Source organism: Bison bison, unplaced genomic scaffold (genome assembly GCF_000754665.1).
Source record: "Bison bison bison isolate TAMUID 2011002044 unplaced genomic scaffold, Bison_UMD1.0 scf7180017864157, whole genome shotgun sequence".
NCBI lineage: Eukaryota > Metazoa > Chordata > Mammalia > Artiodactyla > Bovidae > Bison > Bison bison.
Window position 1 is genome coordinate 699,975 of NW_011494729.1, and position 15,071 is coordinate 715,045.

The following is a 15,071-nucleotide window of genomic DNA, read 5'->3' on the forward strand; positions in this document are numbered from 1 at the left end:
ACTCTCCTCTTTCACTTTCATCAAGAGGCTTTTAGTTCCTCTTCACTTTCTGCCATAAGGGTGGTGTCATCTGCATATCTGAGGTTATTGATATTTCTCCCAGCAATCTTGATTTCAGCTTGTGCTTCATCCAGCCCAGCGTTTCTTATGATGTGCTCTGCATAGAAGTTAAATAAGCAGGGTGACAATATACAGCCTTGACATACTACTTTTCCTATTTGGAACCAGTCTGTTGTTCCATGTCCAGTTCTATCTGTTGCCCCCTGCCCTGCATATAGGTTTCTATAGGTTTAGAGATGCCTCTATAAGCATCTCTAAAGTCAGATAACAACAGGTACCTGTAAGGTTCCCAGGTGCCACAAGTAAGCACCTGCCTGCCAGTGCAGGAGATGTGAGAGATGTGGATTTGATCCGTGAGTCAGGAAGATCCTCTGGACGGGAGGGCATGATAACCCACTCCAGTATTCTTTCCCTGGAGAATCCCATGGACAGAGGAGCCTGGCTGCTTCAGTCCATAGGGTCATAAAGAGTCGGACACAACAGAAGTGACTGAGCATGCACCCACTAAGGTTTTTACTTGAGTTAAATGGGTTAAGATTCAGAAAATGTGTTGAACATAGTTCTTATACATGGTTAAGTGCTTAGTTTTAGGAAGAAAAACATTTTCAGTGTCAGTGTCACAAGATCAAACCACATCCCATTTTTATATGAGGTTTCAAGATAGATTTTTTCAATCATTTTGTAATAAATCCTTGAGAGAACTGATTGGTAACCCTACAATGACTTATATGAAAAGTCATTTCATTCTGATAAAATTTCTGTAGACAAATAGGGATTATTATTTCTACTTGATAGTTGAGAAGACTGAGGCTTAGAAATTGCATGACTGTCCAAGATCATTTCTGACGAATGGCAAAGCATCCAGCCACCCGCCCATGGTCCTTCATGGCCAATCAGGAGGCAGCCATGCCTGTACATAGCTGGACAGGCTTGTTCTGTGGAACACACAATTACTATCAAAATGTTAAGCTTTAATAAGAGGTGTTAAGTGAAGATATGTTTATTGAGAATTTTGCTGGTCCTTGCTGAAATAAGTGGAAACGTAGAGGGAACAGGTCAAACCAGGATTGGGAAGCACTGGTTTTGGTACTGAAGTCACCCTCCACCAATAACATTTACACCACAATATGGATTTCAATGCAGACTTTCCTCTGCAACTCTGGCTTTGTTCTGTGTCACTGATTCAGAGTAAATACAAAGAAGGTATCTTTGAATTCAAACAGAGTGGTGCTTAGTGGATCTCGGTGCCTTGAGATAGAAAGGCACATTTACAAGGCACTGCTGAAGCTTCTTACACAAGCTGAAGCTCTTGTTTCAAATGAGAGCTTATCTCGATTCAAAGAGGCTGCTGAAATCCTCTAGCCAAACTCCGACTGGTTTGTGTTTCCATTCTTGATCAAAGAGACAAAGCTGAGTGCAGTTGAAAGAAACAGCTTGCCATCAACAACAGGAAAGAATTTCCCAGCGAGTGTAGTACTTTTGTTTGATTCCATTAAGGACTCTGCCAGAGCCTCCTGTGTGTAGGCTGCAGAGTGAAAACATGATTAATGCGAGCCCACATCAATGTCCATGTCCAGAAGATTCAAGCCTTGAACACTGCAGATGCTGGAGGCACGGAACTTTGCATAAGCCATGAGTGTGAGAAAGCCCTGGGGCTGTAGCATCAGGGGAGGGTGGGCCAGTCACAAGCAGTGGGGCTGATCTTCCCAGCAGATCCTCTGGGCATCCTGATTTAACATCAAGGCTGTGGACAGCTGACTTGTAGTCTCTTGCTTTTATGAAGAAGACACTGGATTGACAGAGTGGAGGAAGGGAAGAAGACAGGCCGTGTCTCTTCATCCTCCTGACAGGCTCACTAAATCACACCGAGTAACAGCACCAACCCGTCAGGAAGCACACGGCAAGCATCTGAGAAGAGTCTGCAGCCTTAATTGGAAGAGCCGGCATCACAGAGGTGACTCACGCCTGGCATCTAAGGCGAGGACGGGAGGTGCGACTTCACTGCCACTCAAGCCGGGATTTCCAGGAGTGTTTGTCTGAGTCTATAGTATAATTTCACAGTCACTTTGGATCCTAATTAGCAGTTGTGTTTTGAAAAAACATGTTAAGGGGATGGAATCATTCCTCCCCGTACATAGCGCTTTAACTGAAAACCACGTAAGTTAGGTGGATGTTTTAGCAGCGATTTTTCTCTTTCTCCTTCATCTTCTACAACACACTTTCAGGAGGAAAGAAGGACACCTAGGAGTGGGACACTGAGCATATTTCAGAGCCCCCAGGGTAGTTCTGCACGTCTCTGAATCCTAGATGAGACGGGACAGACTGATTCTATCTGTGGTTCTATTTGCATTCATGTCCAGGAAACCCTCCTGGATTTCTGTTCTTTCTCTTTACTTGGAATGCGTGGTGCCCAATCCATTAGTTTTGGTGGTGCTTGATGGCATGCAAACACTCTAAATACATCCAGATACATGCACAGATGCCACATGAGCTTAAGAGCCCTTGTTTGGTTCAGCTTTAAAACATGCAGCTGTAACTGACAAAGGAAATGGGAGTTTGGGGGGCTTGCTCTTGCCTCCTTGGAAATGCTTTCATCTTCTAGAACTGAAGAGCTTGAAGAGGGATTGTGACCATCATGGTGTCATAGATGAAAGAACCGAGACCCTAAGATGCTGCAGTTTGACCATTGTGTGCACTGGTCTGATGCGAATATGGGGGCCGGGGTTCTTCCCTCTGGCCCCCGTGAAAAGGAGTGGAATGGGAAGAGGAGGAGTGGGAGCCCAGGAGAGGTGTGGACACCTGGCTCCTACTGCAGGCTTAGCACGGGTGAACTTGGCCCTGGGTGGCACCAAAGGAAGTGGGCCTGCACAAGCTTCACAACCTTTGAGGCTGCTGCCTGTGGACGGGGCTTTCCTCTTTGCTCGTCAACAGCTGTGCCCCTCACTTTTGGCTTTGGGAATGAAGGAAAGTTCCCAGGACTGTGGCCACAGGGCCTGCAGAGGAATCACTGTTGATAAGGAAAAAATAATTTAGCAAATGAGTAACTTACTTCTTTTGGAAGCAAAGGAGATCAGATGAACTGAAGACCGTCGTTTGACCCAGCTAATAAAATGATCGCTTGGAATCACAATTGGCAGTAAAATTCTCAATTGTTTTTGATATATAAACAAAGACCTCTTTGGAAAAATCTGAGGATCTTTGGACATGGCTGCCCTAAAGGACAGTGTTGTCTTAGCACCAGAAGACTCATGTGAAACGTGCCTTTATTCACTGCAAACACACTCTGCACAATTTTACTATCAAGAAGTAATGTTCTTGGCACTTCCCTGCTGGTGCACTAGTTAAGAATCCGCCTTTCAATGGAGGGGACATGGATTCAATCCCTAGTCAAGGAGCAAAGATCTCACTTGCTTCCAGGCAGCCAAGCCTGTATGGCAAAACTCCCAAGCTCATGTGCTACAGCGAAGACCCAGCACAGCCAAAATTTTAAAAAACATTTTTTAATTGTAAAAAAAATTTTTAAAGAAGTAATACTCCTGCCTAATACACCTGTAGTCTATAGCAAGGTGGTCTCAGGTTCAAAGGGGTTTTTAAAGATACTGGCATGCCAATCCTTGTGCCATTGTTGTAATTAATGGGCTGATTTTCTTAGCTGCCACAGATCTTTGGTGGCATATCTGTTACAGAGGATGAAATACCCACTTGGCTGAGAGGCTGCTAGAGCACAGGCATACTAAGAATCATTTAACTCCTTTTAGACCTCTTCTTGCACTTAGATGTAATGAGCACCTCTGTCACATATACATAAATTCCAACACCGAAGTTTTACTCTGTTTCCTCAGAACTTTCACAAAACACATGGTCAAACGCCAATCGGCTTTAACTATGAACTTATTGGGGGAGCAATCAGGAAAATCTGCATTTTATGAGTAAGATAATGAAAGCATCGGACGGTTTGCCAGCTTCCCAGAGCTGATGGGCACATCCTCAAATTTCCATCTTCTCATTCCTCCCTGTGTCCCTGGAGATTATTGTCTGAGGGCTGAGATTGTCTGAGATTATTGTCTGAGTGTTATTTTAGTTGTATAACATAGTCTTTCTCTTTTGTGGCTTCTCTCTCACTTTCTTTTCAAAACCCTTTTTCAGTGTGTTCTCCCAGTGCTAGACATTTTATGACTAGACATTTTATGAGTTCTTTAAGAGGCAGTTGAGTTTGGTTCAGTTTCTCTCTCTAAAAACCTTGGTTGTCATTCAGCATATCACAAGAGTGGGGCCTGTAGTCCCAGACTGCCTATCAGAGGTAATGAAGTCTCAGGAGTTTGTCAAGATTCATAAACTGCTTAAGCTCTACGCTTACTCTTTATAAACGTAGCTTAACTTTGTGATTAATTGGCAGCTTGGTATTTGGTCTGGGACGACTTATGCTCTTGCTTGTGTAAAGTCATATGTGTTTTCACTAAAGATTAACAGAGCTGTTCAGAGAAACAGAAGAAAACGAAATCTTTTAAAAAAGGAAAAAGACAAGTATTGGATACTTTCTTCTCTTGGATCTCAACTCCACCCTTGTTCCCCCCCACCCTCAAGTTCAAGTGCAAAGAGTGAATCATCATAGTAGACGTATGTAAATTATGTAAATGATGAAGTCTGGTGAGGCTTCAAGAGCAAGAATAACTGCCAAAGCCTTGTCAGGGTGGCTCAGCGATTTTTGCTTAGGTGAGGTTCATTTGCATAATTCCCAGGATCCTTTGGAATTCCTTATTTAAAAAAGAAAAAAGAACGCTTCCTATAGTCATAACCTGAAGGTATCTGTATCTCTTGACACTGCATCAACATCGCATTTGGATAAAACAACATTGTAGTAGATGTAGGCAGTCTGAGTGGGAAGATTTCTGCAAGCTGCTTACCCTAAAGCTTTCTGTCTTCTCCATATCTGATCTAGTAATATTTAAGTGGTCTGACCTCGTGCAATGACTTAACAGTATTTAAGTGGTATCAACATGTTTCTGTGTTTCTTCTTAAGTTCCTGTTGGATGAAGTTAAATTAGTTTGCTTATTAAATTAAGAGAATCTAAGCCACCACTCATTCTGTATTTGTCTTAGAATTGTTCTGACTGCAGGCACACCAGGAAAAGCAGAGTTAGCTGTGGACAGACAGGAAGACAACTGTTGGTTAAATGTTCCTGAGCTTAAACACCTAGAAGAGAGCTCATCTCTTTAAAGGATGGCAGTCATATTATTTATTCCATAGGATTACTTGCCAAGTTCCCTGTGATTGCTTTATCTACAGGAGAAACAACTTTATAGGTTAGGAAACTAAGAGCCCAACAGTTTAAAGAAAAATATATCAACCAACTAGCCAACCTAGAGAATGCAAGCTCCCTGCCTTATGTCAAGTCTCTAGTGCCCCGAATGGCTGTTTTACAAGTACCCTAGAGCATAATAACACATGAGAGCAGTTTAGAACTAAAGGTGTTTTGAAGTCATTGTTTCAGGAGAAAACTGAGATTCAAAATGATTTACACAAGGTGACAAGGCTGGCCAATGGCCAACAGGCACTGTAACTCATGACTCAATGTGGACCTGTGGTGGTGCCCAGTCCTGGCTTTCTCCAGAAGACTCTGGTTTCCAGCCTTCTTTCCTTTCCACTGTCAGAGCACTTGGATGTGCCAGGGGCCCCCACCCCAGCAGGGGGCTTAGCAGGAGTACAGTCACTCTGACCATATTCCGTGGAGCATCCTAGCTTGCCATCTGTCTCAGTCTAAAAGCTGACTCTTCTTTTTCCTGTTGGAAACCTTCCTTGAGACAGTCAATGACCTCGGGCCTCGTAGGAACTGCAGTCACTCTTAAAAGAAGTGTAATTAATATTTAATTGGTCCAATTTGGAGGAACTTGAAACTGCAATTAGAGGGCAGTGCCCATCTGCTTTCAGCAGGCACGTGGCTCTTCCCAGATCCCTGGGAGGCTGCAGGGGCCGCCCGTCACCTTCACGTGTGTTCCTTAACAACATGCGCACAGTCTCTCAAGGGGGAGCTCCAGATGGTGAAGGAAACTCTCCAGGCCATGGCCCTGCAGCTCCAGCCAGCAAAGGAGGCGGGGGAGAGGGAGGCTGCAGCTTCCTGTGTGACAGCTGGCATCCGGGAAGCACAGTCCTGAGGCCTGACAGGATGGAGGGTGAGTGACTGTGTCATCAGCATGAGTGCTGGGGGCCTCTCCCATCTCTTCTGCATAACCAGTGTGCCTGAACCCATTACGGAGATGCGCAGCCTGGATGCCCAGCCAAAGGGTGGTCCTCTCTCCTGGGGCTGAGTTCAGGGGAGTTTGCAGATTGGAATATGTAGGGCAGGGGGTCATCTGCTGATTTCCTTCTGTCAGTCTGAGACACTTTTACTGTGTCATTAACAAGAGCATCCTGCAGAGGACTTGAAAAAAATCTCTCCATTACAGACCCCATTAGACAGACAGTGAAAGTGAAAGTGTTAGTCGCTCAGTCGTGTCCAACTCTTTGCGACCCCATGAACTGTAGCCCCCCAGGCTCCTCTGTCCATGGAATTTTCCAGGCAAGAATACTGAGGTGGGTTGCCATTCTCTTCTCCAGGGAATCTTCCCAACCTTGGGGTCAAACCTGGGTCTCCTGCCTTGCAGGCAGATTCCTTACCATCTGAACCTCATTCCACCAAGGGAGCCTCATTAGACAGAAGTTGGGGTGAATTCTCCTAGAAAGATGTCTCTTTTCCTGCATCATCTTGCTTTCCGCTGCAGTTAAAATAGCTCCTGATTTAAGGAACTTATAAAAAAGGAAAGCATACATGTCTCTCTCATCATACCTGCTACATTTTCCTACAGGCGCACGATATAAGGGAGCTAATTAACCCTAGAATCTGGAAGTAACAGCTTTTCACCTTAACTTCTCCTGTGATTCTTCATCATCTCAGGAGAATTAAGATCAAAATTTCCAGAAGGTATTTTTAAAGAGACAGCCTATCAGGAACCCCAGCCGTCTGGTTTTCCTGTTGTGGCAATGCCTATCTTTATAGGATGGTCCCTGATGTTTCATTAGGACTTGCTGAAATTCACCGACAACTAGAGCAGGAAGGGAGTAGGGGCCATAAGTGGGTTGGGAAATTATTTAAATGTTTAAACCTCTCCTATATTCCCCTGAACCAGTCTCACCCAGGGTCAGGCAGGACATGGAAATGGAAAGCTCCAGTGCAGTATAGTACTCAGCAAGGCAGGGCTGTACTCAGATAATCAGTGCTATACTCAGTTAATCACTGCTGTGCTTGGTTAACCAGTGCTGTACTCAGTCATGCAGTGTTATATTCAGTGAGGCAGTGCTGAACTCAGTTAACCAGTGCTGTACTCAGTGAGGCAGTGCTGAACTCAGTTAACCAGTGCTGTACTCAGTGAGGAAGGACTGTAGTCAGTAATAGTAATGTGGAGCACTGAAGGCCCCTCCCTGCTGAAGCAGCTGTAGAACAGGCTGAGCTCACCCAACAGCACTTCCCAAGGTGCACTGAGGAAGGCAGCCTTGAGAGATGCTCTGCAGACACACCGCTCTCCTTTGGCATGTTTGGGAAGATTCCTATGCCATCATTTCTGCTGGAAAGCAATGGTGCAATCAGCATATTAGCCTTTGAGAGTGCTTCAAGTAAGAAAACCCTCCTGATTCCGTCTCACCCCAAACTCCCCAAGTTTAATGGATCATAGTTTTTAAATTTAAATTCTATTAATATTCCATCAGTCAACTGCATTCTCTAGGGGTGTCATGATCCATATACTGGTTTATATCACTTATGTATGCATTAGAGATGAAACTCAAAACCTTTGCTGTGCTGTGTTGTCCTTAGCTGCTCAGTCATGTCTGACTCTGCGATCCCATGGACTGCAGCCCACCAGGCTCCTCTGTCCATGGGGATTCTCCAGGCAAGAATACTGGAGTGGGTTGCCATGCTCTCCTCCATGGGATCTTCCCAACCCAGGGATTGAATCCAGGTTTTGACGGGGTCCAGCCCCGGCTGATCCAGGGTATTCGAAGCGGGGACAGCGTCAGCGAGGATCAGGATACAATAGCTTCAATTAAATATTAATTAGAGATATAAAGAGTAATAGAATGAGGATAGCTCAGTAGGAAAATTCAGTGGAGAAAAGAGGCTGAGTAGCTTGGTTTACACGGGAGACCAGTAAAACTTCAAGACAAGAAGCTTGCACCACTTATGTAGGCCGCAGGCATCCTTCCGTTTTCCCGAAGGAGAGGAGACACTGAGGCCTCCCCAGTCAGATCTTAGAAGCCCAGGCATAATTAGTAAGCTTGGTGGGTTCCGCGCTCCAGATGGAGACTCAGCCAGAGTTTGAGAGGGAGAAAGACATGGGGAGACCAGTATTTCGAGGAACTGATCCCAATTCTTTATTTTCCGGGGTCTGTTTTTATACACTAAGATGTTATACAAAAGTCACGTGGGGACAGCAGTCCTGACTTTTATTAAAGTCAGGTACTTCATACAAATGTATACAGAGGTCTTAGGGGTGTTACATCATCTTCTGGCCAGGGGGCCTGCTGACAATTTATGACCTTCTCCTTGTGACAGTGGTCAGTCAACCAGAACACTTATTTCTCCAAGGGTGATTATTCTTAAAACAGACGCCACCCAAATAAAGTTACATTCCTATAGGGTGAGGGTGTAGTGGGTTTTAGTTAAGGAAAGAATTTACTTAGCCTAAGGTCTGACGTGATTTATATCAAAATTTAATACTTATTTCTTCTATATATTCATTAATGTGTGTAAGGGCAGGGGATGTGGAGACTTAGCAACAAACATTGGCTCAACAAATGAAAAACCCTTCACCAATACAATTTCTAATCAGCCCACTATACTTATACCAATGGTTTTCTAACTTTTCTAAGGAACCTGTTTTTAGAAGGTTTAAAGCATCTCGTGCCTCTCACAGCTGGGAGGCTGTGGGCAATCACATGGGGCCGGACAAGCCTGTCAGGCAGGCTAGAGAACCTTCAGAGGAGTTTGTATGTTAAAACACTCTTGTCATGCCCAGGAATTATTACTAACTGGAGCTCTAAGTTAACTCCTTCTCCAAAAGAGGTGGTGGGGGACAGCCCCCCGTAAAGTCAGCGGTGTAGGTGAGAGCACAAAGTAGTAAAGTAGGCAGGCTCTGGTTATGGGGGTAGATGCTCGAGGATTTCCAGGGGGACTCCTGAGGCTCGATCTCGCCTTTGAGTATGTCGAGCCTCCTTCCTCATGACCTTTGCCATGGGCGGAGTGCCTCACCCTGGCCCCCAACAAGGTTTCCCACATTGCAGGCAGATTCTTTACTGACTGAGCTACCAGTAAAGCCCCAAACTTTTGCAGTGTTAAGTTAGTAAGGACTGGCCACAGTTTGTAAGTGTAATTGACTAACTGGTGTTTTTATATTTCTGTCTCTTGATGCTCACAGGAGGAGTGACGCTCCTGTCTTCATTCAGATCCATGGACAGTTGACAATCTTTGTCATTTCCTGAAGTCACACTGCCATTTCCAAAGGCAGCTGGTGCTTTGCTCAGCCTTCCATGCTGTGCAGTGCTTCCGTCAGGAGATGGCCCTGCTTAAGCCAGCAGGTGGCTGTGGTCCAGGGAACAAGCAAAAGCACAGCATATGAATTTTCTGATTGTTTTTTCTAAAATTTTCTGGTGAGCACTTAAAAATATATACTATGCATATTTTAGTAATTATATAATTAGTTTGTTCTAGTAATGCTTTTCAGTGTTTTTCAATGATGGAGCAAATTCCTGAATTATTTATCATGTCTAAGCAATATTATGTACTAGTCACATGGCACATGGAATTCCTCAGTCCTTGAATTAATTCCAGTGAAGCAAAACTTGTAGAGTCAGAATTGTCTCTAATGAATCCCTACTTTGAGAAGTGTCATCTTAAAAAACCCCACAAGACATTTTGGGAGTCACCTAACGCAGGTGTTTTATATTACTCAGGTACCATCATGAATAATTCTGTGAGGTTATGATGTAGCTGAAAATTCTGGAAGCTAATGACTATCTGAGTGTGCCCCAAATAAGTGTTCTCCAGTGCCCCAGTGGGCAGCATATCCATCTCCTTGTTGAGATGCCAGATCAAGGTGGGTGAATGATGCTTTAACCACCTGCTGCAGCTCATCCCTAGCCTGTGCTGGTGTCAGAGGCAACCAGGAAGCCTGCACAAGGCCAGGGTGTTTCTTCTGCCCACACGACCTTCTCACACCCCTCTTCAGCCACTGTGATCCCCAAAAACCCAGGGCTGTGTATCCGAAACCATAATATAGGACAGTTTCTGTCAGGGCAACATAAGAGGAGATTAGAACTTGAATTTAAAAGCCACAAAGCAATAACAATAAAAAAGCTAAGCTTTTATGGAGACAGTCAGGACCGCAAGCACAAGTGCAGGTGGAAAATGATGACTTTGGGTCTGATTCCATGGCACCATGCAAGAGAATCAATGATGAATCACGTGGTAGTCTGCACTGAGCTGCTGGCACCTGAACGCCAGCCATTTGTCTTCCACCAGCCTGAGCCGTGGCATGTTCTCAGTCAGTGACATTCCCGGCTCCTTCTAACTTCTTGAAATTTCAACATCAAATGATCTTCCTCAAATCAGATGAACATGTAATATTAGAAATGATTCTTCCTGTGTAGTAGGGGTGGATTCCCCAGCACAGGAGCATGAAAATGCTCACGTGTGTGTTGGGACTGTTCCCACACCTTTGCAGTCATTATCATCTTAATTCTTACTCCAACCTTATGGGGCAGGTGTTTGTAGTTGATGGAACTGCACCTCGGGAGACTGATGAACATTACCCACAGCACAGAGCAGGTGAATAGGGGACCAGAAGCAACAGTTAGACCCCCGAAGACAGGTAGACCACTCTTACCTGTGTTCTTACTAAAGTGCTTTCAATGTCTTTGGGGGACTATTTGTTCCCCTAGAGCTTATTTGTTCCCTTGAGAACAGGTGGTCATCTTGGAACTCCTGCTTAAGAATCAGAGAACTGAGCCTAGGGAAACCCTGGCTCCTCACACCCTGAGTTGAGCCTCGCTGCACTGTGACCATGAAGTCTAGGCTCAGACAGGCTTCAAGGACCTGCCACCCACCACTGTCCTAATCCACCATTCATTCCCCATCCCCTGTAAAGTCATGCCAGGAACAACCACCTACTCCCCGACAACAGGCAGATTTTCTTGAAAACGTCCATCTAATCGGTGTTTTTCAGAAAACATTAGAGAAAGCAGCTTTACACTCACTGTTTAATGGCTTACATTAAGAAGTAACTTGATGCTCTAATTTTGAATACCCTCATCTTATCTAATCTTTGAATTTTGTCATGTAATTTATTACTTCATGAAATTTACTTTTTATGTGTTAAACTAAAAATGTTACCCAAGTCATTGGTGCACCTTTAACAATTTTTTTTTCTTTTTTTTTTTTATCTTCTGGAGTATGGAGGATAGAAAAATGTAACAGCTTTACTCGTCTCATCTTTCTGTTATAGGATGAGTCATGTACTTACATTGCACAAAATGTTTGTAATAAAGCAATGCTTTAAAAGTGTGTATGTGCTTACTTTCAGATATTAACCAGTCATAAAATGATAGAATTTTCTATTCCAGACCCTTTGAAGAAATTGAAAATAACATTACTATTAAATGGGGAACAGGACAGAGTGTCCACTAACAACACTGAAATATTTTACTGGAGGTACTGGCTTAGGCCAGAAAAATAAATGAGAGTTACAATCTGGAAAGGAAGAGATACAACATTAATAGTGACAGGTGATGTCATTGTTAGCCAGACAATCTAAGAGAATTAACGAACACAAAACTTACTTACACAAATAACAACACAATCAGCTTACCAAAATCAATATGCTTTACATATACAAATAATAATCAGAACATAAAGTATAAGAAAAGACCTACTTTCAATAGCAACAAGAAAAGAAAACAGCTAGGAACAAATATAAATAAGAAACATATAAGCCTTGTCTGAAGGAAATTTTAAGATGAAGAACACAAGAGGAGAATTGAATACAGAGAATGACGTTAACTTTTGGGTAGAAAGTCATCATAAATTGTCAGACCTCTGTAAATAAATTTATAAATACTACCTGATCCCAATTGAGTCACAAATGTATAGATATTCTCAGCAACCATTCTCTGCTTCATCCTTTCTAGAAATTCTTCATTCAGGTGCTTAAATTACAAATGTACTCACACATGAGCGGAGTTGCCATATGTATTTATACTGTTAAAGCAGTTAAACGAGGAATCCATTAGCCTGGGGGAGCTCCAGTGCCCTGGCACCTATATCAGCAAGCCCACATCTAAGCCTGTAAATGCTTCAAGGTTATGAAATTGAGGCCTGAGGACGACCCGTCACAAACAGCCAATTAGGCTTTGAACTATAGCCAATCAGTCCTTCCCTTGCTTCCACATTTTCTCTGTGAAACTTTTTCTTCCTCCTGTCAGTGGTGTCTCCCAATTACTTCTGGTTTGGCACTGATTCAGATTGATTTTTGCTCAAAAAAAAAAAAAAAAAATCTTAAAAAGTTTAAAATGCCTCAGTATATTTTTTAACAGCCCTATTGTTTGTAAGAGAGAAAATTGGAAACAAGCTAAATTTTCATCCATAGCAAACTGTTTTTAAATAAATTATGGCATAGCCACACTACGGAATGCTTTGAAGTTGCTAAAAGGTCTTTCTATACATGTCTACTTGCGTCTGCAGAAATATCCCTGCAAAGGGGCCCACTTAACTTGGGGAAGAGGGTTGGAAGGAGATTTACTTTTTCTGTGTCCTGTTCTTTTAAAAATTTGTACCAAGTGCTTCTGCTTTTTATTCAAAAAATCAATTCTTTAAGAAAAAAGCCATGATCACGGAGACTGGAAGTGGGGCCTTGGGTAGGGCAGGGCACTTGGGCCCAGGCCCCCAGCACTGCCTCAGAATTTACCCCCTTGTAAGCACCCACTGTGTACCCAGCACCATACTGGGGAGTGTGCCACATACTGGTGATAAAAAGACAACTGTCAGATGTTATGATCAAATGATCTGAAGGAAGTAACTAATAATATTTATAATTACAAATATTATGTTATAAAATATAAATATTACCATTTTAAAGACAAGGGATGAATTTTGTTTTGACACTTGAACAATGATGTCAGGTGGTAGAGTACCAAAAACTCAGTCCCTTCTGTAATTCCAGTTCTGGTCCTGGGTTAGGGAGTTGGGCAAAGCCTCCTTCCTCGGAACACAAGATCGAAGAGATCTAAGAGAGCTATAGTTGGCTGTGAAGTCAGAGTGCGGCTGGGGGATGGAGTTACATCTCTTCCCCGTTGCTTCTTAGGAGTTACTTCTGCAATCAGTGTTTTATTCAAATAGGTAGGCCTTTAAAGGGGAGAAGGCGATGGCACCCCACTCCAGCACTCTTGCCTGGAAAATCCCATGGACAGAGGAGCCTGGTGGGCTGCAGTCCGTGGGGTCGCTAAGAGTCGGACACGACTGAGCGACTTCCCTTTCACTTTGCACTTTCATGCATTGGAGAAGGAAATGGCAACCCACTCCAGCGTTCTTGCCTGGAGAATCCCAGGGACGGGGGAGCCTGGTGGGCTGCCGTCTATGGGGTCGCCCAGAGTCGGACACGACTGAAGTGACTTAGCAGCAGCAGCAGCATGCCTTGAAAGGGACCTACCACATATACTTTCACACTGGAGAAAGGAGGTTCTGACAGACACCAGAGTGAAGAACAGTCCAGAAAATATCTCTTCTCATTATTAAAATAACACATAAGAACTGATTGATTTTACTCTTCTGTTTTCAAGAGTTTGAAGCATCTATTGGAAACAGCTCAAGTGCATGACAGGAATTTGATCTCTTCCCATTGTCTATTTATTCACTCCAGAAATATTTATTGAATTCTTATTATAAAAATTGTTCTTTCTATGTTGAAAAGCAGAAACATTACTTTGCCAACAAAGGTTCGTCTAGTCAAGGCTATGGTTTTTCCAGTGGTCATGGATGGATGTGAGAGTTGGACTGTGAAGAAAGCTGAGCGCCAAGGAATTGATGCTTTTGAACTGTGGTGTTGGAGAAGACTTGAGAGTCCCTTGGACTGTAAGGAGATCCAACCAGTCTATTCTAAAGGAGATCAGCCCTGGGTGTTCTTTGGAAGGAATGATGCTAAAGCTGAAACTCCAGTACTTTGGCCACCTCACACGAAGAGTTGACTCATTGGAAAAGACCCTGATGCTGGGAGGAATTGGGGCAGGAGGAGAAGGGGACGGCAGAGAATGAGATGGCTGGATGGCATCACTGACTCGATGGACATGAGTCTGAGTGAACTCTGGGAGTTGGTGATGGACAGGGAAGCCTGGCGTGCTGCGGTTCATGGGGTCGCAAAGAGTCAGACACGACTGAGCAACTGAACTGAACTGAACTGATGATGGATAAATTTGTGACTATTTATAAATTTATAGAGGTTAAAATCTTAGTGAAAATCATTCAGCCAGTAATGAAAATATGCGTTGTTTCTCAGAACTCTTGGTTTTACATCTACATGATAAATTGTAAGACAATGCACACACAGAAAGACACCCAATAGCAGTTAAGTTCATATTAAGCAATAGTCACTCATTATTTTGTCTCCTATATTATTTTATTTATAAGAACAACATTAAAAATTGTTTTAAAAATTCATGTATAATCTTCATTTTTCTATTCATCTACACAAAAATATATTTTCATTAAATTTCAGCTAGTATATTTTTTATTCTGCTTTTTATGTTTAAGATGATGGTATTTTCCATTTTGCTACATAATCATTGTAATCTTTGTATTTGTTGCTGCATAATGTTCTATCAAGTTGATCTGCTGTAACTTAGATATTCCTATGTCCATCCATCTGTCCTAAGTCACTTCAGTTTTCTCTGGCTCTTTGTGACTCTCAGGCTCCTCATGTCCATTTTGCCTGGG

At 43.2% G+C, this 15,071-nt stretch overlaps 1 protein-coding gene across 1 annotated transcript in view; it reads left to right on the plus strand.

Annotated features, from left to right (window-relative positions):
- The window catches only part of DISC1 (disrupted in schizophrenia 1), a 424,314-nt gene extending 412,092 nt beyond the window's left edge, over positions 1–12,222 (plus strand). Inside the window, 2 exon segments of the mRNA XM_010841148.1 lie at positions 6,074–6,231; positions 9,508–12,222. Of these exon segments, the coding sequence (XP_010839450.1) occupies positions 6,074–6,213 (140 nt within the window). The 3' untranslated portion in view covers positions 6,214–6,231; positions 9,508–12,222.
- Positions 12,223–15,071: the final 2,849 nt, after the last annotated feature.